The 27,934-nt window shown below is 41.3% G+C and overlaps 1 protein-coding gene across 3 annotated transcripts in view; it reads left to right on the forward strand.

The window, feature by feature from the left end:
- prkcab (protein kinase C, alpha, b) overlaps positions 1-27,934 on the forward strand; it is a 182,853-nt gene that overhangs the window by 67,932 nt on the left and 86,987 nt on the right. For all 3 annotated transcript variants that reach the window (XM_055183447.2, XM_073856800.1, XM_073856801.1), the window contains exon 3: positions 1,280-1,362. In XM_055183447.2, the coding sequence (XP_055039422.1) occupies positions 1,280-1,362 (83 nt within the window). The remainder of the gene's footprint in view (positions 1-1,279; positions 1,363-27,934) is intronic.

Below are 27,934 nucleotides of genomic sequence, written 5' to 3' on the forward strand. Positions count from 1 at the left end.
AATAAATTAATTTATCATGAATTCTGTGTAATTAAACCTAAAAAAATAAGACTACTAATCAACAGCACTACTTCGTATCATTTAATATGTTTTGTTTAATTAAAAGTTGAGTTTTAAAACAGTTTCTTGTGATACATTTTCTTTGGGGGGGCCGCGAAGGAATGCGCCGTACACAAGGGGGGCCGCGTGCTGAAAAAGTTTGAGAACCATTGCCCTAAGAGATGAAGGTAAATTTGTTTTTCACATCCCTTTGCTCATGTCCAGATCAGTAGTGTGTAGATGTAAGGTGGCATTAAGGGTGAGATTTATTTGTTTTCTGGCATGCTTTAGAGCGTAGCAATACAAAATTGTGGTTCAGTAGCTTGAAGCGTTCATATCCATGCGTATGTGTCTGTTCTCTTTGCCAAAACCTCAATGTGGCAGCATTACATATGGTACAATTAGTCATATTCATTGAAATCATGATCATTAATCCAAGACTCAATACTATAAATCTAAATGACTGCTGAGTTATAGCAGTGGCATGAAATGCAATGCTGAATGTTAATGTAGCTCAGTATAAATTGAAGGCTGATGTTAGTATGGAGTTGTTGACAGGAGTTAGATGGATTGGACTGTTTTTTAGCTTGTAGGATTATGCCAATGCCCCTGACATTAAAAATAATCTTCATCCTCAGACGGGCAAACTTTACAGTGGCCTGACCTGTAGAGATATTGTCTCACTTTCTTACAAATATCTAAAAATTAAGATGCATTTTCTTGATGAGCAACCTTTATTAATAACACAAAACATAAAACAAGGTATTCCCAGCAGAACATGACAGAACACATTACACCAACTTAGACTGACAAAGGACAACTGAAACTCTAGGCTTATATATATATATACACAAGATTAAACAGGATAACAAGACACGTGGGGAGACAATCAACACACCGACCAATGAACAAAAGAACTCCAGATTACAAAACATGGCAGACAGAACAGAACTTCAAAATAAGAGTACAGGACTAGGGAAACACAGAACGAGATTATGACAATTTTATAGCAATTTCAGTTGGGTGTGTTAAACACCAAACATTAATCTTACACTTGAAACGCATCTGGGTTAGCACAGTTTTTTTAAACTCACCAAGGTCTGTAAATGTGAGGAGGAAATTTTAAGATTTTGCCACATGAACAGTGAAATGTTTTTACATCTGTTACCCTGCATGTGGTGATTATTCAGTATTTGATGTGAATGATGTGCTGTAATATGTCTTCTCCTGTTTTCCACAGTGTGCTGCTTTGTGGTCCACAAAAGGTGCCATGAGTTTGTGTCCTTCTCCTGTCCAGGAGCCGACAAAGGCCCAGACACAGATGTAAGTGAAGTCTTATATTCTTATCACACACGCGCACACACACACGGAGCTGTGGTGTCAATCATTCACCGCAGCGCCCGGAGCAAAGATGCCTTGATCAAGGGCACCTCAGTCGCAACTTGACGGTTTTGGGAATCAAACTGGCAACAACTTTTTTGATTTTGCATTGAAGCTTTACTGTAAATATTGAGCAGTACAAGCAAACAAGAGCTGTATGAAGTATATAAAACACATGATATATTACTATAAAAATACAAGTAGTACCTTCATGCTATTTTACCTGCAGGCACTATTTTTAGCTGTTGTGAAAGGCAGCAACTTTAGAAGACTTCAGTTTACTTTACAGTTTACTTTATGGTGTTTTATGATTCATTCTGGAAGCAGACAATGTATAATGTATATTGTTACTGATGTTCTTCACCATTCATCACAAACTAAAGAAAAGAGCAGCGTAAAGATTCTTCTGTTTGAAATGACATGAGAGAGAACAAATGCTTGAATAATCAAAAAGCTTAAGAAAGAAGATGTCTTTAATTAAAGCAACTCCAAAGACAATGTGACTCTTACAGTGAACATAGACTACTGTACAGTATAATCTTGCATGAACTTAGCAGCGATTTAGGGCCATTAAATCAATCACAACAAGTATGTAAGCTTTTTAAAAGCGACTCATTTATGCGGTTTAGAGGCGAAGTTAATCTACGCCAGGCAAAAAGGTCATATTTCACCTCAAGGTGCTAATCTAATCCTGCTTTTTCATTGCATTGTACCCCGCTGTTTGGTTTGGTTTGGGTCGGGTCAGCTTATTTTGTGAGCTTTTCCATTGGGTGTAGTACGTAGTACCAGATACTTTTTCAGTACCACCTCGGTCGGGGTTCCAAGCGAACTGAGCTGATACCAAAATGTGATGTTAATGTAGATCACTTATTGGTCTGAGAGAATCGTCACTACCAGTGTCATCGCTATACTTGTGCTGACTTGCTCTGTTATAAGTTCCCAAACTCCATTTTAGCGATGAAAAACATCCACAGGTTGAGAATCAGGAACACATAACAGTTTTTTTCTAGACTTGCAGTTTGTGGCGGCACATTTGCGACATGCACGTCCACATATATGCTTAAATGCAACTTAAATGAGGCTCTGCGGAGCGCGTCGACTGACACCACGGGTGTTTGTACAGAAACTGTCACGTGAGACAGAGATAGTTCACTTATATGTCGTCACAGCATATAGTGTACTTAGTGCCATCAACTATTGCCACAGCTTCTGTCAAGTGCACTCACACCAGGGGCTCAGTTATGAAATTCAATGCAAACGTCTAAGGCAAGGCAAGGCAAGTTTATTTGTATAGCACATTTCATAAACAGAGTTTTAGTCTAAAAGCTTAAAACAGTTATAACACTGTGATAGCCAAGCTATTATTACAGAAATGAGCGCTTTTACACGTTTTTCATGTTTCATGGAATGGAGGCCATCTCTCTTTAGCAGGTCAGGTCTCCCCCGAAAATGCTTCCAATTGTCTATAAACCCTACGTTATGCTGAGGGCACCATTTTGACATCCAGTCGTGAAGAGACAATAATCTACTGTAAGTTTCATCCCCCCGGTAGGCGGGGAGGGGACCAGAGCATATTACATTGTCTGACATTGTTTTAGCAATTTCACATATCTCTTTAATATTATCTTTGGTGATCTCCGACTGGCGGAGTCTGGTGTCATTCGTGCCGGCGTGAATAACAATTTTAGAAAACTTACGCTTAGCATTAGCCAGCACTTTAATTTTTGATCTAATGTCTGAAGACCTGGCTCCCGGTATACAATCGACTATGGTGGCTGGTGTCTCAATGTTTGCGTTCCTAAGTATCGAATCTCCAATGACCAAGGCACTTTTAACAGACGTCTCAGTCGCTGTGTTGCTTAGAATATCGAACCTGTTTGAAATTACCAGGGGGGTCTTGGGTGGGCACCGGAAACGACTTTGCCGCCTGACAGTCACCCAGTTAGTCGGCCCCCTTGACTCAGATGATGGAACCGAGCTATGTGTATTACGTTTAACACTAGGCGCACCCGAAACAGTGTTTGTAGCATTAGCGGTATTAGCGTTTGTAGCATTAGCGGTATTAGTGTTTGTAGCATTAGCGGTATTAGCGTTTGTAGCATTAGCGGTATTAGCGTTTGTAGCATTAGCGGTATTGCTGTCATCAACTAGCGTTTGGATGCGCGCTTCTAGTTCTGCAATCTTCTCCGTCAGCCTTACTACTTCAATACACTTAGCACAAGTAAACCCCTCTGTGCTGATGGAAGAAGCTAAACTGTACATGTGGCAAGTAATGCAGGTTACAATAACAAGCGGAGTCTTACCGCTTTCATGTTGGGTGATGGCGTCTTCGGTCACCTGGACGCGGTCCGTGAAGCTACATCGCAAGGGAAGCTCGCTCGCAGCACGCCCCGATCGCCTGCGGACGTCTGTAGCCAGTGTGATGTGAGGCAAGCTGAATCTGCGACGGCCGGGCAGCGGCTCCTCCACGGCTTCCCGATCGCTTTCATTCTGGGCGATGGCGTCTCCGTTCCCTCGAGCGCGGTCCGTGAAGCTGCACCGCGTAGGGTGTTCGCTTTTTGCACTTCTCGGTCGCTTGTGGATGTCTGGAGCCTGGGTGAACTGGGCGCTGTACTTCGCGTAGGATCTGCGATAACCGGGTATCAACTGCTCCACAGCTTCCCGCTCAGGTGAGGACAGGTCTGAATAGCATACAGTGGATGAGTCCGCCATTAGATCGGCAAAATGGTAACTAAAACAGGTGTTGTGCCGAATTCTGTGACCTATCGAATTCTGTGACCAGAGGTCGCTGTTTAGCAATTTTTTCACGCGAGACCGCGCCGGGCGCCCGTGCACATTATCGCGATGTACAGGGCGATGTAATCTAATAGCTGTTTCCAAGCACTTTTAGGCTGAAATAAAGCCTGTTTTCATTTACATTACACATGCTTAGTATGTCTATTTTAATGGTCACAGGACGGGTTGGAAAAATAGATTCAATGGTGCCTGGCGGGCCAAATCTTTCATAAAAGTGGGACCTGCGGGTTGAAAAAAATCCTGGCATCACCAGTACCTATCCAGTATGATAAGAAGGGGACAGTTGGAAAATGATCACAGATGCAGTCGCAATGTACATTGCTAAAGATATGGTCCCCATATATACTGTGGAAATAAAGTTAAAAACTTGTTTTGAACAATTTCTATGCAATCTGCAGAATGATTTTTCAGTAGGGGGAAAAATCGATTTAAATCGTAAATCTGATTTTTTTTTTAAATCTGGGATTTTTTTTTTTGGCCCACATCGCCCAGCCCTACGTCTATGGAATGTCCCCACACAACATGGAAACCGTGTGTGTGTGTGTGTGTGTGTGTGTGTGTGTGTGTGTGTGTGTGTGTGTGTGTGTGTGTGTGTGTGTTCAGTACTCACAGGATGAGTTACATGCAGAGGTCAGATTTTGAGTATGGATTACATACAGTACATAGGCCGTCACATTTACTTTAAAATTGTATTACATTTAATATTGATGTTTAACAGACTTTTCACTTTTGGCTACTCAAATTTGATGAGATTTGTGTGTTTTTTACTCTTTTTTTTTTTTTCTTGGAGAGCTTCAGGTCTCTATGTATTTGTAGGTGTATGTGAATCAGATGATGATCAGGGCAGCTTGATCTCATGAGTTCGTTTGCTTCCCGGCATGAGCATCTGTTCAGACTTCAGGCTCTGTCACGACCCTTCAAATGCATCCATTCACCCCTACCATCGTCTGCTTTCTGCTCATTTTTACAGCTCTCTTCTCTACTGCTTAGGTCATTCTGCTTCAAATACTAAATAAATTGTATATATAATTCTTTACAAATCTTTACAAAAAAAATGTATGTTCTAAAAATATCATTTTTCCCTGAAGCGTCACAGTGAGATCGATACATTTCTGTTTTTGACATTTAGACTGCTTTATATACGGCTTTGATTTTCTTATGAGGACCAAATTGGAAGTAATGATCTGGCAGGTCTCCAGTGATTTTCAGGGTTTTCCTCTCTGATCATATTGATATGTTTAATACTGGACTCCACTGTGGCTTTAGACGGATCACCTTACAAGTCATTAGTGAGATCTATTTATAATGAGCCCTTTAAAACACATACTCTCACTTGCTCCTGGGGTTCTGTTACAGACTGCTTAAAATAATAAGATCATGTGATAAATGAGCTCACCTTTTACAGTCTTGTCGTTGTGAATTAAAGGCACTTTTAAAATGTAAGTACCAAGCAGTGATTATAGACGGTTTCCGCAGTAACAACATAAACAAATGGCTTTTCGTGTACAGAAAGATTACATTCTTTCTCTAAATATTTAGATTGATTCAAAATTATGGCTGCCAAAATGAACGTGTTAATAACACGTTAAAGCAAATACATTTTAACGCCACTTATTTTATTAACAATAGATTAACGCAATGCGCAATTTCTGTTTGACCCTTGGTCTAGCCAATAGTTGTATAAATTGAGACGCAGCCTTACACAGTAAATGTGACGCGTGCTGACGCTAAATGAGTTGAAGGTCTTTATAAAAATAAGTAAATTAAGCCCTCGTCCAATGCTGTAAATGTGCATTAAACAACTAAATTGATATTTACTTGTATGTTTTCTGAGAGGTGTACCATCCTAAATGCTTGACTAATAAACAAAGCATGGGTGTCCATCTACCTGCACGTCTGACATTTTGGTTTCGGTTTTAAACAGGGAGAAATTTGAAAATAGGGTGCAGGACTTGCTTGATGTTAAAAGAGTTAATTAATTCATTAATTAAGAGCAATAAGACTCAAAAATGATCTTCCTCACACTGATAGAAACATCTGAAGCCCGAGTGCCCCACCCCGATTTATATATATAAACACAGAATTACAGTTTAAAAAATATTCAATTCAATTTTATTTATATAGCGCTTTTCACAATTGTTTAATTGTTTCAAAGAAGCCTTACATTAAATAGCAGGAGAAAACACAGAAAAATAAAAAATACATATGAAGCAGCTACCGATACAATGCAATTCACCTTTACAATGCAGTGCGGTGCACTGTGCACTGACTATTTTAATTCATATGGGCATAAAATAAGAAAGAAATCAAGGTATTACCACCATCATCCTCGGACCTTAGTCCTATTTAAGAGCCTGTGGAGCATCATTATATGAAATATCTGTGAGGTGGGCAGCACTATAATTCCAGACATCAACTTAGTGATACAATACTAGCGTCTTCAAATAAAATAAAGACAAAATATATATATATACTTATAAGTTTAATGAATGGAAGAGTTAAAGTCATGTCAAAGATATGCTTACATATTATTATGTAACTTGTGTAATACATTATTTATTTTACATTGTGTTGTTTTGTTTTTTTTGGAAAAAAAATCTGTCCATGCAGCACATTTGACAGATATCTTTTTAATCCATTATATCATTATAAATGTGGTTAAAGTGCATTCTGCATAATAATAAGGAACAGTATGTTTTCAAAGTATTAAAGTATCTTTTAACATTTTAATTTAATTTAAATAGAAGTGTTGAGGGTAAAATAATTGGAAAAATAAACAAAAATTGTATGTGCAAAATAATTTCAAAACGCGGTATTATATGGTACACACAAGTGCTGTCACTAACGACTAATTTTCTAACAACTAATCTTTCGACTAATTTTTTGTTTAGTCGACTATTCTAAACGACTAATTAAAAAAAAAAAACTCAAGTTATTTCATTGTGTTCACTTATTTATTTTTATTTTATTCGGTGTCATAAACAATATAAATAACTTAAATGTTACCAAATAAAAAATTACAATGTAAACAATATAAATAATAATAAAAAATTTCCAGTGCAAAGTAGTTGATTAACAGAAATATGAAATGTTTCACTTCTACTCTTTGATCAATCACATTATATTGCATTTTAACACAACTGAATGCTATTTTTACATATTATCTGTTCTGTTGTCAGACATAAAACGAGTAGACTATAAAATAATGACTAAACACGACCCATTACATCTCGTGTTTAATCCAACTAGCTGTTCCTATAACGCGACATTGTCTGACAAAATCACCATACATTTACATTGAAGCTTTACTGCTGTTGCTCTTCTCATAATTGTTTTTGTGTTTTGAGCCATTTTTTGATTTTATATACGAGTGATATGGCGCAGACAATTTGGTGCAAATTCACAAATAAGAGAGAATACGCTGTTGTTGTTGTTACACAGACTACAGAACACGTGCACAGGCATACCGCATCATAGTGAGGGAGAAAGCTCACACACAGACTCACACTACTGCTAACCTTTCTTCAAGTCATGTTAACTTGATCAGTCATCTTTGTCAGTAACATCCGTGAATGATGACGTTTATGCAAAAAAGAAAGTTAATGGAGGAACGTACATTAAAAACACTGCCACCTTTTCACTGTCACGAGAGACAGAGAGGGGCGCGCTGTCGAGGTGCTGCACGCAATGAGTGAGAGAGAGAGAGAGAGAGAGAGAGAGAGAGACAGATGCTCTGAGCACTCGCAACAATAAATTGAGCCGTTTAAAATAATAAAATAAAAATGTAAATAGGAATCATGAAAAATCTATTCCTGACGGCCAGTGTTGATTCCGTGGCGGAATCACGAACAAATCAATGTATGGGAAACACTAATCGCCTTTAACATCCAAAGACAGAGTTATTGTACTTCTCAAAAAAAGTTAATAAACAGTACAGACTAGCTCGCTGTTTCATTCATAATCATATACTTGCGTTGTCTATTCTTCTCTGTGGGTGCATCATCCATAACTCCCAAGTGTTTTCGTTTGAGATGCTCATGCATTGTCGTTTTGCTCCCGTGATAAGCCAGCGATGTTTGGCACAGTGTACAGACCACTCTTTTATCACAACTTGGCTTAAAGGGGCCATGGCACAAGACTTTTTTAAGATGTCAAATAAATCTTTGGTGTCCCCAGAGCACATATGTGAAGTTTTAGCTCAAAATACCATATAAATAATTTATTATAGCACGTTAAACTTACCACTTTGTAGGCGTGTGCAAAAATGTGCAGTTTTGGGTTTGTCCTTTAAAATGCAAATGAGCTGATACAATTCAAACACTGATCACAATGATGGTGGATGTTGTTGCAATTAAAACTCAATTGTGCTTTTATCTGCACTAAATGGCAGTGCTGTGGTTGGATAGTGCAGATTATTATAATAAGAGCTCCTTATGACATCATAAGGAGAGCCAAATTTCAACTACCTATTTTTTCATGTGCTTCTAGAGAATGGTTTACCAAAACTAAGTTTCTGGATTGATCTTTTTCACATTGACTAGGTTGATAGAAGCACTGTGGACCCAATCATAGCACTTAAACATGGAAAAAGTCAAATTTTCATGCCATGGCCCCTTTCATACTTTGGAAGCTTTTGGTCCTGATTCCATACACTCACCTGCCACAGCCAATTTTTCAAAATCAAAGCAGTGAATACAGGGGGAGAGGGAAGAAAGATGATGGCATAGCAGATTAACCAACAGGGCGCGCACAGTGCACAGACTGGTGTGGAGGTGAATTACAGTGAGCTGTTTGAGACGGGAGAAAAAGAAGTATGCGACTCCTCAACTAAAAAAATTTTCATTGTCTATTACATTGACTATGTCGACTATTCGCGGCAGCACTAGTACACGCTTAAATGGGGGTTGCGTGATATTGAAAAACACTTTGGAACAGGGAGTCGGGCCGTGTACCAAAACACACATGTAGCCAGTCAGCAGTAAAGTCCAATTTATAGTCGTGCATAAGATTTTTCTACTCCTAGGAGGTTTTTCTCCTAGGGTTTTTTTTTCATCCCCTGGAGAGTCTGCCACCTTTGGCTCAACTTACTACTTTACTGTATACGTTACATTATTACTACGCTCGCTTTTCTATACTTTTCCTACATCTATGAATCTAAAGCTGCTTTGAAACAATTAACAATTGTGAAAAGCGCTATATAAATAAAATTGAATTGAATAAGGTCTACGCCGTAGGTTATCTGTAGCCTCTGCGTAGCCTGACATGCACCTTGCCAAATTTTTAACAGCGCATCAGTTCTAAGCGGACCACAGGTGCTGTGATTGGCCCATTAGAACCCCACTCGTCAGGTAAAAAAATTGCGTCATAGGTATGTCCATTTGTGACGATGTGAACAAAGATGGGCCAAGTTGAGGAGTGATTAAACTGAAACTGCAACAAAGTCACTGTTTATTTACTTCCATTACTGCTGGTCTTCTCAAAACATACACAACAAGTATACATAACAATGTATAGTGAGCCAGTGTCCTTACCAATGCCTGCGCGCCTGTAACCGACCTAGGGAGCTAGGGAACTGATTAAGAAACGGATAGATGAGCCATTCACACCCACTTTGCCACTTTATTAATACGTATGCTTTTCTTCTCTTGGTCCCCTTGGTTTTTGGGGCGACTTTTCTTTTTACACTAGAGTTAGTAACCCCATCTCCACGTTATTATGTTGAGCCATGAGTCTAGTGTGCCTTTTAGGTTGCGAAATGACAGGTGTGTTAAAGTAAAGCCAGAGATAGACAGATGCTGCACAATAATGGTGTATTTAGTTTACCATGATGACTATTTGAGTATTTGCACTAAATCTGTGTGGATTTGGCTTATCATTGAACATAATTTATAAAAAGTAACCCTATGGTTATCTTGTCTCTTTCCAAGAATGTTCATCAATATTGGTGCATTTGGCAGTCCTGGCCAGTGAAAGCTGTATGAATACGGGTATAAAAACAATATGGCTACATCCCAGCCTGTATAAAATATTATCTGGAATGCTTGATTCTGATTGGCCACTGGCAACATTCCAGAGGTTTGTTGTTCACAGATCAGGGAAGCACTGATACCACTTTTTCCATAACCAAAACAATTTCAATACCAGAATTCATGGTATCAGCTGATACGATAATAATCTGAAAATGTCAAATGTGTTGAGCTCTTACTGCTACATCTAATATCATTTTAAATTAAAATAAAAAACGGAGCCTTCCTGAGAGGTCACATCAGTAATATCGCTAACAATAGTATGATTCAGATTAGTACAGGGACCGACACTGTGTTCCTGTCACCGTGTCACAGTCTGTCTAGTGTTTCTGAACTCGACAGCAGTGTTTTCTTTAAAGGGTGCTGGGCATTACTGGCTGTACCAGGATCAGCAGAGTCACTTAGGACCGCTGGTGTACACCTTCTTACATGCATTGATAACATCAGCACCATCAGAAGAGCCAGATGGAGGAATTGCTGAACTGTATTGGTTGTGTTACCTCTGTGTTGTGCAAGATTCACCTGCCTGTTTAATTTGACAATGCTTTCCACAAACTAAACATAATGGGTCAGTTTCCCGGACAGGGTTTAACTTAATCCAGGACCAGGCCTTAATTATTTTAGGACATTTAAGTAGTTTTTACAAACAAACCTTACAAAAAATACATGTGTGCATATTGAGACAAAACAATGGCACTAATATATGTTAAGATATGTGAGTGTAAGACAATTTTAAATAAAAGCAGCTCAAACATGCATTTTTAGTCTGGGACTAGGATAAGCCCTGTCTGGAAAACCACTCCCTAATATGTTAATGTGTCAGAGGAGAAGTGATCCTCACGCTTGAGTTTGGTTTCTCGCAAGGTTTTGTTCTCCACTCTTAGTATTTTTTTTCACAGGTGGACTGCTGACATCAGGTTTAGGTTGGGTTTTATACTTACCGTTTTTCAGTCTGACTGAAATCTTTTAGATTGATGTTTTTATCTTAGTCAAATGACTAAATGTCTCAAGGTATATGCTTTTTATAGGCTTGATACATCCTGACCAGGTTGTGTATATTAACTTTTTTGCTCACCAGCCAAAGTGGCTAGTTGTTTTCCAAAGTTACTACGATTAAACGTGACTTTGGCATCCAAAATTACTTTAATTTGAGTTATTAAGTTATAAGGTTATTAATTGTCAGTTCAGAATGAATCGGTATACTTTTGCTGAGGTTAAGGCTAACTCCCACTGCGAACGTATCTTTATCAAAATAAGTACTCTTCAAAATACTTTTCATAACTTTAGTAGTTTTATTTCTAACTTTTTTATGACTTTTATAAAACTAGACAATTTTATCAGATGCACGTGCTTTGCCGCATTTCTGTGTCTGGACCTGACTTTACTTAGATTTAATAACAACAGAGTTCCTCTAGAGTAGACTATTTTTAATAACAAGCAAAATAAATAACCAGTAAATGACCTTAGTTCAAATCATAGCTAAAGCGTATCAACACTTACACTGAGCTAACATTACTGTGTAAAATGAATGTATACAATGTGAACTAAAAGGAGCTTGAATTCTTGCCTGGCTGCCAAATCCTCACAGTGATGATCCGTGCTCGCCGTCTCACCTCATCTTTTTGAAACCAAAATATAAAATTTTCCAGAAGGTATTTATTTGTTCCAGAGGTCAGTTTAGTCACTAGCCCGACCAGAAGTTAACTTCAGTCCCGACACGCAAGTGCGACAACACATGTGCATCCGATGAAACTGTCTATAGTTTTATAAAAGTCATAATAAAGTAAGTTTTAGTCAGTTTTTGCTTTAAATCAAAACCCTCGTGTGGCCCAAAAGACCAAGCAAATCTTTTTTGAGCAGTCGTGTTAATGTGTTTTCACATGAAACAGATCTTGTCTGTTCGCTTTATTGTCTTGTCAAAGTACATCATACTGCGTAGTGTACATGTTAAAGTAGCAAAACATTCTTACTGGGAGGAAAGCCCCCCAGAAGCACGTCACCTTTTTCACCTCTTGTGAGTTTGCAGGCATGTTTAATGCTGTTGTTATTTTCTGGCTTACATTCAGGAAATGAAGTTTACCGTCTACTGTTCCCAACATGATTATTGCAATAAGAGCTAAACAGATGATCATTTTTGGAACATTTAATTTGTAACGGTTTTGTGTTTGTGTTGTATTGTGGGAATAGTCTATTTGGAGATGTTTTAAAGGGGGAGGTAAACCTCTGAGGAGTTACATAAACAGAATTGCCACCCTCGCATCACAGCGACAATAACAGCGTCCCAGAGGAGGATCTGTGTGTGCGTCTGCCCAGTGTTTGCCCACTCCTGCCGCGTCATACTCCAATGTGTGTGTGTGTGTGTAAATATCTGCTTTAGCTCACTGTGCCCTCTTTCTAGTGTTCTTAGACAGTACAAAGTAACAGCCATTAATCCAAGCACTGAATAAATACAATAGTTCATAGTGACCATCAGAACCAAAGTACCAAAAACACCCTGCAGTATAATCCTGTCATACACTACCATAGCATTGTCTCATGAAATGACTGAACCTTTGCTCCTAAATCTCACTCTTTGTTTTGATAATCCTCATGCCTTTTTTATCTGAATTAAGATCTGAGCTAATGTGTATCTACAGATGTTGATTATATGACATGAATATATTATTTTGGGTTGGTGCTCACTGTATTTTTAGGGTCTCTCACAAGTGTTGCTGTCCTGCCAGGCTGTACAATATATATTCCCAGTGAGATCTGTTGGCAAACTAAAAGGCCAACACGATCTCATGGCAATTCGTATGGATTTTACCATGTGGTTAATTCGTAATAATTGTTACAACCACATTTGAACATTTTTGCTATCATCCTTGTGACGTGTGGGTTAGAAGTGGTGTAATTCATACGACCAAGTAAAAATGTCATTTACAGTCGACGTAAATATACTAAAAAAGAAAACTGTAAAAACTCAGAACAGATCTCTGAACGTCACATTTTAATGGCTATCAGTCCTGCTGCAGTTTGTGTTGCTTTTTCGGCTATATAAATAAAGTTGAATTGAATACATCTAGTGGATAATAGCAGAATTACAAAGTACTGTAATACTCATCAGGAAAGGAAATGTTTTCCCTTAATTGATGAGATAACTGGTCAATGGCGGGGAATGAGTTAATACACATGTATTTTATTTCTAAACTGCTTATATTTATTTAATTTATTAAAGACTGTGTACTACTATAATCACGGCATTTTGAGATATTTTTGTGTTAAAATGTCCACTCAAGTGCAAGAAAACAAACTCAGTTGGCATCTGCGCGCTGTCTTTACTACAGTATTTGCTTGTATTTGCGTGCTGTCTAAGGCCCAATCCCATTTCTCTGTCTTACCCCTTCCCCCTACCCCTTAGTTTTGCACGTTCACGTGAGGGTAAGGGCCAATTGGGATAGCCCTTACTCTCACGTGAACGTGCAAAACTAAAGGGAAGGGGTAAGGGGTAAGACAGAGAAATGGGATTGGGCCTAAACCCTTGAGATGGGGATCAGGCTTGCACTTTAAAAGTGCGCGCAAACAAAGCTTATAAAAACAACACATGAGTAAAGTACTAAGATCTGTGTCACATCTTTTTGTGCTTGACTATTTAAATTTTAATTTGAATTGCGCATGGACACCTGCGCACCAGTTAAGTGCATCCGATTTATTTAGCCATATCTGTTGTGAATGTGATTCTGTGTGCGTGCACCAGAGGAGTTATGAGCTCAGAAACAGCATTCGTCTTTACTTAGACTTCAAGAGATTTGAGTTGTCCCGAGATGTAGGCACTCACTTGCAGAATGTTTCATCCTGTTATCACATTTCTGTTAAGTTCAAGAGAATAGACGTGTTTCCTTAGGGTCACTAGAAAATATTCATCTTCACTACATCTTCACTAAAAGCATCTGGACACTTTAGCATAGTTTCCTTGGAATAACATGTTAATACCAAACTACTTGCCAAACTTCTCCAGATCTTTTGCTGTAAGTCTTGATATCCTAAATACATGTAAGTCTTATAGCTTAAAGCAGCCTCCTCATCTACTGCTCCGTTGATATTGACTCAGCAAAGTCTGCTAAATTTGCTTTCGTGGCATGTGATATTTACTTGATTTATTTATTTGAGGCTAAAATACTAGCCGATAGACTAAAGATTTCACGGATGAAATGCACATACACGAAATAGTGAGACTATTCGATGTATAGCTGCCATAATTTCACCAATTTCTCCACCCAGAATTCTCTTTAAATAGTCTCTAGCATCTAATAGTTCCTACAGCTGATGTACTTTTGGAAAATATAATTAAAAAGCTAACAACCATCAGTGCAATGATGTCTAATTATGTGAATGTTTATTCTTTAAATAAAAAAAAATTACATAATTGAATACGGAGTGTATTGCAATTTTTTTTTACAGATATGTAGTTCTATAGATTGCTATGTACACAAGCTTTTGTCACAGTGGTGGCCCCTATCGGAGTCAAGAGGGATAAAGTAAAGCCAAGAGTGCTCCAGACCAACCTTCCGAATGAATGACTTAACTAAGAATGTTTCGGGAAACACGTATTAACGATAAGGTACAGCTTAAGGTACAACTTTAGAACGACGTATAGAGCTATGAAGGTTTCGGGTAATTGACCTATACTAACATTTTCTTTATAAATATAAGGTTGTAGTTGTTGAGCATATGTTGATCTCATTAGTGAAGTTGAAAGCAATGTTGAGGAAACAGACGGCGGCCACCCATGGGGCATGTTAAGAACAACCTGCTTGTTCAGTGCCGGGGTGGAGCCTGAACCCCGGGCATCATGGGTGGAGGAGAGCTAAATAAAACAGTGCTAGCGTCATCAGTGTGTTTAATATGTCAGTGATTTTCACTCATTACCCTTCAGCTGTCACAGCAGGCTCATTCTCCTGCATATTCATATGTGATAACAGTCAGTCTACACAAATCCTGTATGTACATTCCCTCTGAATGCTTGTTTGTTTGTCTATATGTATTAATGCAATTATTATCAGACTTTGATTTGTCAGTTAATTACGGCACCTGAAAAGAGATGTAAAGCGCCACCTTAATGTTTAGTCAGGCTTTGATTCTTTCTTTCTGATTGCTTGTTTCATTTATTTGTCATGTCAATGACATGAACCCCTCTATCATCATGAAACAAAGCTGTTTTCCTTCCATATAGTCTAAAGTAGTTTGAAAGTCTTTATAGAGTGCCGCAGGGATGATGTATTTTTGTAGGCCAACCCTGGAAATTTAGCGGGACACTGGTTCCCTCGCTAAAAAACATACATTTTTCCCATAAACTTTTGGATTATCGCAAAAAAAATAAGCTCTGTGTTTAACAAAAGTTTATAACACTTGCACGTTTTGTCGTGTGAATAAAGTTGTGTTAAACATAGAGCTTTATTATTGGCTTTAAAATGATTGGGCTTTTTTGCAAGATCAGCACTTCTAAAAAATATCCACATAATCCTCACCATAAAATAAATGTGCATTGCAGAAGTACATTTTATGTGTAGGAATTTCCTTTGGTTTTTATAAGCAAAGAAATACAAACACAAAGAAAGTGAAGCATTATTATTTACACCTATTTTATCATTTAAAGCAGCAGATTCATTCAGTAACAAACACCGCTGCGTGTTGATCTGAAATACACAAGACTTCTGATTTGTTTGAAACTAATTTCATAACCAAAACACAAATTGTACGTCACTTAATAATATCTTCTGGTTTATTGAATGTTTGTATGAATCACTTTGCAATCATAATTAATGTTCTCTTGATCTTGTGAAATTGATTTGTTATACCAATAATAATATTTTAAAACAAGATCTCTTTCTTGAATTTGGTGGACATTTGTATACATTTTCAGGTGACCCGATAAATGACTCCCAGGCAGATTATGACTCCCCTAATATAAAAAAATAAACTACATGGATTGGGCAATAATGTTGCAAATACTAATAATATTAGTAAATAGCATTGCGATATACAGTACAGTAGTGTCTGTAACTGATCGCAATGAGTTCACCCTGAGCTTTTGTCACAGATTTATGGCCGTTTCAAAACCTGATTCAAAGGCTTCTGTCTTGTAAAATGTTTTCCAAAATGTAGAAAACTTTTTAAGGGCTCAGCGAGTCTTAATTGCACAATTCCTTCGATCCAAGATTACACTGTGATGACTTCAGGTAAAAGATAAGATAGTGCTTATAAATGTGTTCAGAATTTATCCACCCATATTGTGATATTTCTGTCTTGATTATTTTTAGTTGCTCATCGTAAAATGTGTGCCTAATTGAAACAAGTGTCTTAGAGAGTTTTTATTACTGTATTTTAAAGTTTAGCAGATGCTTTAGTCATGAAACTGGTGCAGTATACGTTTAGTAATTCAGAGTAGCATTTAACTGACCTTTAAATGCCACCATCAGCATCTACAGTACCTGTGTCCCGTTTTAAAACCCTGCAGTATGTAGGTTTAAATGTGTTTTTTAACATAAGTTTACTGTATTGATGAATGAATGAGAAAGCATAGTATGTATCATTTTTCCAGCGCTGTTGTAGTGTTATGCAATATCATATTGTTTGCATGTTGGTTCATTGTCAGATAATTGAGAGACTCATCAGCCACCCGCAGCATAAGAGTCAAGCTCTGTGGGATCATTCATCATCCAGTATAAGAGGATTTCAGTAACTGATATTGTATACATTCAGTGCTCTGTGATCCGAGTGTGACTGATGCATTCATTATACTGTGTAGATGATCTTTATTCTGTCATTGTTTTATTGCTCTATGGCTGATTAGTCGTGCTGTTTAGGATAATGTGATCTTCATAGGGGTGCATGACAAGTGACTTTATATATAGTAGATCAACACAACAGATTAGGGATACAGAGGAAAGATAAATCTTATTCAGTTTCTTCATAGAGAAATAGATTCTTAGTGAAAATTGAAGAGTAAAAATAGTTTATTGTCCAATCTAGACTGACCACAATCCTGACTACTTCAAAACATCCACTTCTATAAAAATGTCTTATCAGTTTTTGCAAAATATACTCAATTATAGGGTAATGGAAACGCAGCAACTGAATAGAATTGAAGTACACAGTTTGTCCAGATTTTAGATGTTAGATTTACTTACAGCTTGTGTCAGCGCAAACACCTCTTCTCCTTTAAAAAAACACTTTAGTCAGGTTTTACTGAAGACACACAGTGAAAAATGAGCGCTGAAAAGGCGTGGACACAATTGTTTTTGCGACTGAACTTCTTGCATATGCATTTCTTGGAGTTTCCCTTTCAGATGAAAAAAATGTATGTGAGGAGAGTGTTTAAATGAATCACGCGGTTTACACGGTTTGCGCTCGTCAGTTTACTGGTATTTGTGCCATCATTAAAAAGGGACAGTAAGTAGGATTTTAAGTGTTTTATTAATCAAAATCAATGTCTTTATTCATAAATATGTCCACGTTGGTGTCAAATGACCTCTGCCAGTGATCTGACTTTTCTTTGTAAGCTTAGAATTTCTTCTCTTTACTTACATTGAACGGGTAAGTCCAAGGAGGCTTCCATGTCGTTCTGCCGTATTGATAAACTATAATAGCAGAGAGGGACAAAAAGCACTAGCCTACCAACGTGTTTCCACAACGCGTTTTCATTTAAAACACGTGAACCAGCTGCAACGGACAAGGAGATCAGTGATTACATAACAGCTATCATGGTTGCAACACGCATTTGGAAAAACGAGGTGCTAGAGAGCACTATTGGTTAGAATGCAAAATACTATTTCACCACTAGATGGGGTAAATCCTGCTTATTGTCCCTTTAACGCCTAAAACCAAAAGTCTTATACCCTATATGCTCATTTGCGCTTGGTAGATTGGTCTTGGTCATTATGGACATTTTTTGCTTTAACGTGTACCTGGTCAGTAAATCATCTGTAGAGATGTTCACTCCCAACGGCACTTTAAAGTTAGAAAATTTGAAATTGCTAATGCTAAGCTTCTCTGTTTAGTAAATCTGGTCCTAAGTCTGTGTTGTTATTAACCTCCGAGAAAGTGATGGTGGGTTCGAATCCTATAGGGAACACAGAGACCAATACAATGTGTAGCTTGAATGCATTACTGTTTAAAAACCTCTGCCAAATGCCTAAATGTAAATTGTTTGTTTTTATTCAAAGCCTACCACTTCTAAGAAAAAAGCTAAAAACCCTTAAGTCCCTATGGAAAAATAGTAATGGGAAAAGTGCTTTCAGAACCAGGACCTCTGGGAAAAGTGGCTGGTCCCTCCATAACATACAGCCACATGGAAATTCTTTCCCTACTCCTAAATTCTTGCCTAATTCAGACTGAAATGGACTGTAGCGTGCATGACATACAGAGTCAATCTATTCAAGCTGTACTCGTGTGAACTTGACGGAAAAGAGAACGATAAAATATTCAGACATTAAAGAAAGTTTAATGTCACAAAATGGAGCGTTACTACACTATGTGAGGTTTATTTAGCTGTTGTATATGTGATTGTAAACTGTGTTTGTGTGTCATCTGTTGCTGTTTGTCTTTGACCCTCCATATACTGTATATTCAAAAGTAGACTAGTTTACTAGAAGAGGATTCACAACATTATCATTATTATCAAAGGAAACGTCTCGGTTACGGATGTAACCCTCGTTCCCTGAAGGAGGGAACGGAGACGTCACGTCGTGACCGACGAATTGGGAGCTCGCTTAGAGAGACCAATCTTCTTCGAATATTACTAAAACGCCAATGAACTTGGCATTGAGATATTTGCATAATGCTGGCGCCGCCCCGCCAGGTGCGTATATAAGGCGCACGTGCAAATAGGGAAATCAGCTTCTGTTCGCTGAGAAAGCCGGAAGGTGACCGGCCTAAACAGCAGGTGGCAGCACCTGTGGCGACGGGACGTGACGTCTCCGTTCCCTCCTTCAGGGAACGAGGGTTACATCCGTAACCGAGACGTTCCCTTTCAGTCGGTCACTACGACGTCACGTCGTGACCGACGAATTGGGAATCCCTACCAAAACGCCACTAGGGGCTGACCTCTTCCAGTGTCTGCGTAAAGCCCTCCGGTTCCACTTAAGGATAAGGAGAATTAGGTTTTAAGGCAGAAGGCCGGGCACTAGATGTTCCTTTAACCCACAGTAGTGCCAGCGACTGGGAAGCGCCCTATCTGAGCGGTATAGGGACGCTGCGGAAGCCACCGCCCCGTTAAGGGCTATTGGTGGGCGAAAGTCAACCGTAGTTGAGGTAAAAATGACAGCCGTGGCTGTGTAAGCAAAGCAGTGCTCTGCTAAGGGAAACGTGGGCTGGTAGGATTAACCCCACGGAATAATACTCACAAAGGAACCCGTTGGGACACAATGTGGGGCCCTGGCCAAACACATAGGTTCGTAAGAATACAACTAGTGAAAGGCTGACAGCCAATGCTCCGCAACAAAGGCTGTCAAGGCAGTGGAGAGAGCAAATCAAACCATCACGCATTTTTCCTCTGTTAGCCTTCCATACTGAAACTCAATTTGGAGCCTCAGTCGGAGGCTGCAAGCCGACTTGCGAGTCTGCTCTCCGTGTCCTCCCTGGTGAGGACAGAACACGAGAGGATACAGGCTCGATACGAACATTGTAGAATCTAATGAACGTATTAGGTGTCCCCCAACCAGCAGCTCTACAGATGTCTGTTAGCGAGGAACCACGAGCTAATGCCCAAGATGAGGCAACACTCCGAGTGGAGTGCGCTCTCAAATTAAAGGGGCAAGGAATGCCCTGCAAATTGTAAGCAAGGGCGATAGTATCAACTATCCAATGAGACATCCTCTGCTTAGTGACAGCTTTCCCTTTCTGCTGGCCACCATAACAAACAAAGAGCTGGTCTGAGGTCCTGAAGCTTTGCGTGCGGTCCACGTAGAATCGCAGTGCGCGTACGGGGCACAACAAAGCCTCGGTTGGGTTTGCCTGCTCCAAAGGCAATGCTTGCAAGCTCACCACTTGATCTCTAAAGGGAGTAGTGGGAACTTTGGGCACGTAGCCTGGTCTGGGTCTCAAGGTCACGCTCGAGACAGAAGGACCAAACTGAAGGCACGAATCGTCAACAGAGAATGCATGTAAATCCCCTATTCTCTTCACCGAGGCCAATGCTAGTAGGGTCAGAGCCTTCATGGATAGAAGCTTCAGACTCGCAGACTGCAAAGGCTCGAACGGAGGACTCTGTAGCGCTTTCAGCACCATGGACAGGTCCCAGGGAGGAATAGAAGGAGGGCGCGAGTCAGGCAGGACGAGGAGAGCCTTTTAATGATCGCCCCATATTGGACGACCAGGAATTGGTTTCCGGAATTAACCGAGGCAAGTCAGAATTGATTGGACGCGCTCTTCTGTTAAACGCGCCGATAAATCGATCGAGTCCAGTTCCATACCGAGAAAGAGATCCTCTGCGTGGGGCAGAGTTTGCTCTTTTCCCAGTTGACCCGAAGACCCAAACGGGCGAGATGTTGAAGTGTTAGATCTCTGTGTTCGCACAGCATCCGCCGAGAATGTGCTATTATAAGCCAATCGTCGAGGTAAGCCAGAATGCGAACACCGCTCTCTCTGAGGGGCTTTAACGCCGCCTCTACTACTTTCGTGAACACACGGGGAGAGAGAGACAGCCCGAACGGTAGTACTTTGTATTGGTATGCCCGCCCCTCGAACGCAAACCGGAGAAACGGTCGGTGACGAGGGAGAATGGACACATGAAAGTACGCGTCTTTCAGGTCTATCGCTGCAAACCAATCTTGGGGGCGTATTGCACTGAAAATTTGTTTCGGTGTAATCATCCTGAAAGACCTCTTCTGAAGAGATTTGTTCAGGACACGCAAATCCAAAATCGGTCGTAATCCGCCGCCTTTCTTGGGTGCTATGAAATACGGGCTGTAAAAACCCGATCTCATCTCGGTAAGAGGGATCGGCTCGATCGCGTCCTTCGCCAGCAGGACTTCGACCTCTGCACGCAGTACATGTGCAACGGACGCTTTCACCGTGGTGAAACGTATGCCCGCAAATTTGGGAGTGTGCCGATTGAATTGAATTTCGTAACCGAGGCGGATCGTGCGTAAAACCCAACGAGACGGACTGGGAAGCTGAAGCCAAGCCCCCAGGGACCGTACGAGAGGAATTAACGGCACTACCGGTGTACCCGCGGCGGGGCAGCGAGGCGGGACAGGCGGGACTGCCGGTGCGTCTGCCGTGACAGCATAAGCATCTACAGTATGTGTGTGTGTGACACTGACCTGAGCCCGCTGAGGGAAACGGTCGTCCGGTCTCCTCAGCTGAGGACGCAGACTCCGCAGGGGTTGCTGGTGGTCCGGTCTCCGAAGGGGAGAGCTCGAACTCCTCAGAACACCCACTGGCGACAGAGGAGAGGGAGGAAGAGCATCTGACTGCCCGCTCACATCTCTCTCGATCCTCTGGAGACCTGGAGAAGGAATAGGAATGCACTCTTTTTGTGGTTTTGTGGGTGCCGGCTGAGAAGCCGGCGGAACAGAAACAAAACGAAACAAAAGATTTTCCACCCGGCCCTCTACCGGTGGAAGGAGCGGTGCCATCACCGTCTCCCGTAGAGTGATCCCATCCAACTCCAGGTCGCCCGTCTCAGGGCCGCTTCGATTTCCGTTTGCCACGGGAAGCGGGTGGTGCGGGCGGGGCGGGCTGCCGACGGCTGTTCCCTCTCCGTGGTCTAGAAGACGTTCTAGCGGGGGGGGCGGAGGCAGCCGCCGGAGGGCGCCCTCGGCGAGGAGCAGACGGGGCCGCCGGCGCTGGGGGGCGAGATGCAGGTCGCTTGCGCCGGGGCATGATCTGAGCGATCGCTTCCGTCTGCTTCTGGGCGGCGGAGAACTGCTGGGCAAACGACTCCACCGACTCGCCGAACAGGCCTGCCTGGGATACGGGCGCATCCAAGAACTTGTTCTTTTCAGCATCCGACATGTCGGCCAGACAGAGCCACAGATGGCGTTCCTGGACCACCATCGTGGACATCGCACGACCAATCGCCTGTGCCGTGACCTTCGTAGCACGGAGGGCCAGATCCGTAGCGGCCCGGAGCTCCGAAAGCACAGGCGAGTCGTGTCCTCCCTCGTGCAGATCTCTCAAAGCCTTGGCCTGGTGAACCTGCAGCAACGCCATAGCGTGCAGGGCTGAAGCCGCCTCTCCACATGCATGATAGGCAGCCCCCGTTAAACCGGAAGACTGTCTGCAAGCACGGGAGGGGAGGGTTGGACGATCCTTCCAAGTGGAAGCGGTGGCCGGACACAGTTGCATCACAACCGCACGCTCCACGGGGGGGATGCCCGTATAACCCTTAGCGGCTCCATCGGTGAGGGAGGTGAGGGGGGGAGGGCTGAAACGGCCGTAAACGGGTAGAATACGGCGACCTCCAGGTCCTGGTCAGCTCCTCGTGCACCTCGGGGAAGAAAGGTACCGGCGGAGAGGGTTGTGAAACCCGGGCAGCTCCAAAGAACCAATCATCCAGGCGGGACGGTTCGGGCTGTGGGGGGTGAACCCACTCCAACCCGATGGTCTCCGCCGCTCGAGAGAGCACGGCCACCATCTCTGGATCGAAATCCGGCGTCACGACCCGTCCGGAAGGGGGGAGGACATCCAGATCCTCAGAGGTAGAGGGCCCACCCTCGGATGCTGCGGTCTCCGTGGACCCGGAGGGAGGCACGACAGATCCAACAGACATCGTAGAACACGACTCTGAAGTTTCCATCGGCGCATCAACCGGCTGTGGATGAGGAGGCTGAGAGGCGGAGGACGAATCCCCCGCCCGGTTCAGCACAGTGATGCGGAGATCATCCTTCGAGAGCTTCACAGCCGCACCGTGGCGGCGATCAGAGCTCATCGGACGTGGGTTGCGTTTTTCCCGGAGGAAAGACAACCGTCTCCGCAAATCCACAAGGGACATGTTCTCGCAGTGAGAACACTTACCCCCAGCGAACGCTGCCTCAGCGTGCTCGATGCCCAAGCAGGAGAGACAACGCTCGTGACCGTCCTTCGGACCCATATACTTCCCGCATCCAAGATCGCACGGACGAAAAGCCATCCTGAAAAGGACGCTAATCTCCGGATATACGAGAGAGTGGCTGCCTTTAACAAGGCACAAAGCTCTCTCGTATCACTCTTTTAGGGAAATTCACTCAGATGCTCAGTTGATGATGCGCACAGGGAAAGGCAACGCACACACTAAACTCAAAACAAAAAGATGCAGAGCCTGTGGAATACTGCGAAGCGTCCGCTGTGGTACTGCCAGTCCAACCAACTTCCGCAATCGATCCCAACAGAGTAAAGTAGCTCCTCAGTAGCAGATACTGCCGGCTTTCGAAGCGATAAAAAGCTGATTTCCCTATTTGCACGTGCGCCTTATATACGCACCTGGCGGGGCGGCGCCAGCATTATGCAAATATCTCAATGCCAAGTTCATTGGCGTTTTAGTAGTATTCGAAGCAGATTGGTCTCTCTAAGCGAGCTCCCAATTCGTCGGTCACGACGTGACGTCGTAGTGACCGACTGAAAGGGAACTGTACTATTAGACAGTGTGTGCCATCTCTCAAGGTAAAAGAGTGGTGCATTAATCCCATCTATTTATTATCTTTTCATCACATCTATTTCTGTTCATTACTGATCTAACCTACTGATCTCGATGACATTTGACTTAGATGGAAAAGTAACTACATCTCTCTTCTAGCACTTGGGCTCTGTTCCAAACCCCAGTGAGCAGTGGCGGCTGGTCAATAGTTAAACTTAAAGTTGGCCAGAGAGGAAAGCTACTTTACCATGTTACCAAAAAGTTAAATATATAGTGCAAATTAATACAAAATAAAATCATTTAGTGATACTATTTCACTGTTAGTCATGTTATCATTTATAAAAAGAATCAAAAAAGTTTATTGTGTGTGTGTGTGTGTCATGTGTGTGTCTGGGGCGCCACACAACCAGTGTGTATGTAGGTCAGTAAATTTGTTAAAAGCATGTGACTTGAGGCTGAGCTTTAATTGGCTTGTTTCAGATCCGCCTTGGGGCGCAGCAAAACCCAAACCCTCCCACTTTTATTGTTAGCAAATCAATATAGTTTTTTATGCTTTTGACATAATGTGATTGGATCTAATCCCATGGGTTCTTGAAATCCTTCAAAGTTTGTGAATCTGGGGGGGAAAATTCAAGGCCCTGGGAAGTTTTTGAAAATATACATACATAGATACAGGTCATTGAAAGTGCTTGAATCTATTTTATGCAACAACAAAAAAAATCCATAGTATTCCCTGTAGGATAATATCATAAAAATTCTAGACTTTTTAAGCACACGTGCTAAACTGTTCACTTTAAATGTTTATATCTTCTGTATGCGAATGTTGATTCATACCAAAATGCTTTTTTGGATAGTTGTGTTTGACACATGAAAACGTCTCGGTTACGTATGTAACTGTTGTTCCCTGAGCAGGGAACGAGACGCTGCGTCTTCCTTGCCATACTTCCTGCGTCCCTGTAACGCCATCTTTGGCAATATTTCAGATAGCGATATACTTCCTGGCTCCTGCATCACGCTGTCTTTGTCGTTAAGCCTCACCATTGGTTGAATTTGATATACACATTTAGATGCACTTACCCCTGGAAGAGTCCCCAAAGTGTCACCGCAGTGACGCAGCACGAGTTCCCTCGAAAGGGAACTGTAACAATGTATCTAAAAACGTAAAACAATGTAACCTTTCTCTCACTTGAAATGTGTCCCCACATTTAGTCCTTGAATTTGAGGGTATTGGACCTGGAAAGTCCTTAAAAGGTGCTTAAATTTGAAATTAACTAAAGTGTGGGAACGTTGATAATAGTCGAATTGCAGATTGTCATGATTGTCAGAGCCTCAAAGACCTCATAGGGTTAAAAGTCTTCTGATGTGTAGTGATGCGGTTTGTAAGGTCAGCCCTCTGCCTGATCCCAACTTATATGGTTTGAAATATACCTTTCAAAACCTTTATTATTAAGAGTGTATCAATTTGTTATGTGTCATAAGAACAGCTGGATATGTTATGAACGCACACAGTAAATATCACCACAGTTTTATTCTCATGTCAGCACTTCTTCTCGCCATCTTGCACGGACGCCTGCAGTGTTGTGGGTGTTTGTTTTTTTATGAGCTGGTTTTCTTTGCTTCTTTTGCTGTTTTTCCTCTTGAGAAAGTGTTAATGGAAATCAAACCACAGATGTTCAGAGCTCTATTGCTATACAGAGAAAAGCACAAGAGACACCAGTGTTGTGTAACCACACATCCCAGTAACAGGATATGAGATGTTAATATGTTTAGCTCGGGGACGCCCCTCCGCTCACATTGCATAGAGTTTTTTTCTGCTGTGTGTGTGAGTAAGTGTATGTGCTGGAGTCTGTGTAAAGTTAATCATATTAAACGTGGAGTCGTTTCTGCTGGGAGCTCAGAGAACGGAAAGGTTTTGGTCCATCTGTGATTCAGTCAGAAGTGGGAGTTTAAGAGACGTCTCTCTTTGCTCTGGGTTATTAAACTGTCACGGATAGCGGCAAACAATAACGTCATTGTTAGTCATTGTTTTATCTGCTGCTGTTCAGGCAGGCATAATATATTTGAAAAGCTTTGCATCTATTATTTTAAAAACAAATGATTTACTTCATTACAGAATATCATATTTTAATTCCTTAAGCATTAATATGTAATCACTCAATTGCTCTTTCCAGTAGTAGGGATCAACCGTTGTCCTTTTTTTAATCAATAAAGGCACAAATGTTCATTGGAGAGAACTATTACAGGAACCGTAGATCAACTTTAATCTAATTTGGTAGATATTGTTATTAAATGTAAGTGTTTCGTATTTTCTGTTCAATTGCACAGCAACTGCTCAGCGGTGCTGTCAGCCATGCGTGCAGGCAGGCAAGTATTTGCTGAGAGAGAGCAAGCTGTGCACACCACCTAACAAGACGACAATTAAGAGCTTCCCAAAGACATCCAGAGGAGCGTTTGCTGACTGTTATAAATAACTCCATCAGTCTGTTAAATATGGAGCCCCATTAAGTTTGCGATTTCTTCTGACATGCATAACTTGGAGCAGGACTCTGTCACACTTGTCGTAGTTAGTACTTGGAAGATAGGGTTAAAATTGTCTGGCAAGGAATGCTTGAGATGTGCTGAAAAGGGAACACGTAAACGTTTGCCAAGTATTATCGGCATACTGTAGCTGCACACTTAAAGGAACATGCCCAGATTTTGGGAATTTAGCTTATTCACCGTATCCCCCAGAGTTAGATAAGTCCATACATACCTTTCTCATCTCCGTGCGTGCTGTAACTCTGTCTGACGCAGCCCCCGCTAGCTTAGCTTAGCACAAAGACTGGAAGTGAATGGCTCCAGCCAGCAAACCTCCATTCCCCATAAGTGACAAAATAACACGAACATTTTCCTATTTATGTGTTGTGATTTGTATAGTCACACCGTGTACAAATAACAAGGTCATATAAGACACAGCTATCTTTTAACAGGGAACTATATTCTCAGAAGACGAAGCACTGCTACATGGGTGGAGTGATTTGCACAACTCTGACCGAACTCTCTGCTCCTCACCAGGGGGCTTCTCGGGTGCTGTGAGCAAATCACTCCGCAGCGCTTCGCCTTCTGAGGATATAGTTCCCAGTATGTATACTGTTAAAAGATCGCTGTGTCTCATATCACCTTGTTATTTGTATACGGTATCACTATACAAATCACAACACATAAATAGGAAAATGTTCGCGTTATTTTGTCACTTATTGGGAGCAGTTTGCTGGCTGGAGCCGTTCACTTCCGGACTTTGTGCTAAGCTAAGCTAGCGGGGGCTGCGTCATAGTTGTTAATTGGCGCTGTAAAGGTGTGGTCTACTTATTGTTGCATATGCATTTCCAGCCTGATCTCACGAATTTCCGTGGGAAAGTCACAGATTTTTTGCGCATTTTTCCGTGGCATTCTCACGGATCTCCGAATTTTTCCGTGGCCCTGCTACGGACTGTCTTTTTCTGAGGCATTCTTACGGATTGGTTGCTCAACTGTTTTGTCCTATTTTCTTACCATTTCGCTTTGGTTTAGGGTTAGATTTACATGAAATTATATCCCTACCCAAACCCAACTCTAACCCCAACACCAGGCGACAATTGTTTAAAGTTTAGAAAATATAAAAGAATAAAGCAGCAAAAATAGTATAAACCAATATTTAAAGTGACATACTAAGGCAAACACCAAATCTAACCATAAACCGAAGTGACAATGGTTTGAAAATAGGAAAAAGCAGTTGAGTAACCAATCCGTGAGAATGCCACGGAAAAAGACAGTCCGTAGCAGGGCCATGGAAAAATGCGGAGATCCGTGAGAATGCCACGGAAAATGCGCAAAAAATTCTGTGACTATCCCACGGAACTTTGTGAGATCAGGTTGGCATTTCTAAGAGTTTCCCTTCAGATGCAAAATGTATGGGAGGAGATTATTTGAGTGATTCATGCAACATGATTAACTAATGTGCTGAATTTGCTAAAGGGAAATAAAATAAAAAAATAAAAAGGAGTCACTAGGAGAAATCCCACAATAGCAGGTGTAGCAGTTTTATTTCATGTTATTTTTTGCAGGGTTTTTTTTCCGA

The sequence above is a fragment of the Misgurnus anguillicaudatus genome, chromosome 19 (genome assembly GCF_027580225.2).
Source record: "Misgurnus anguillicaudatus chromosome 19, ASM2758022v2, whole genome shotgun sequence".
Taxonomy (NCBI): Eukaryota; Metazoa; Chordata; class Actinopteri; order Cypriniformes; family Cobitidae; genus Misgurnus; species Misgurnus anguillicaudatus.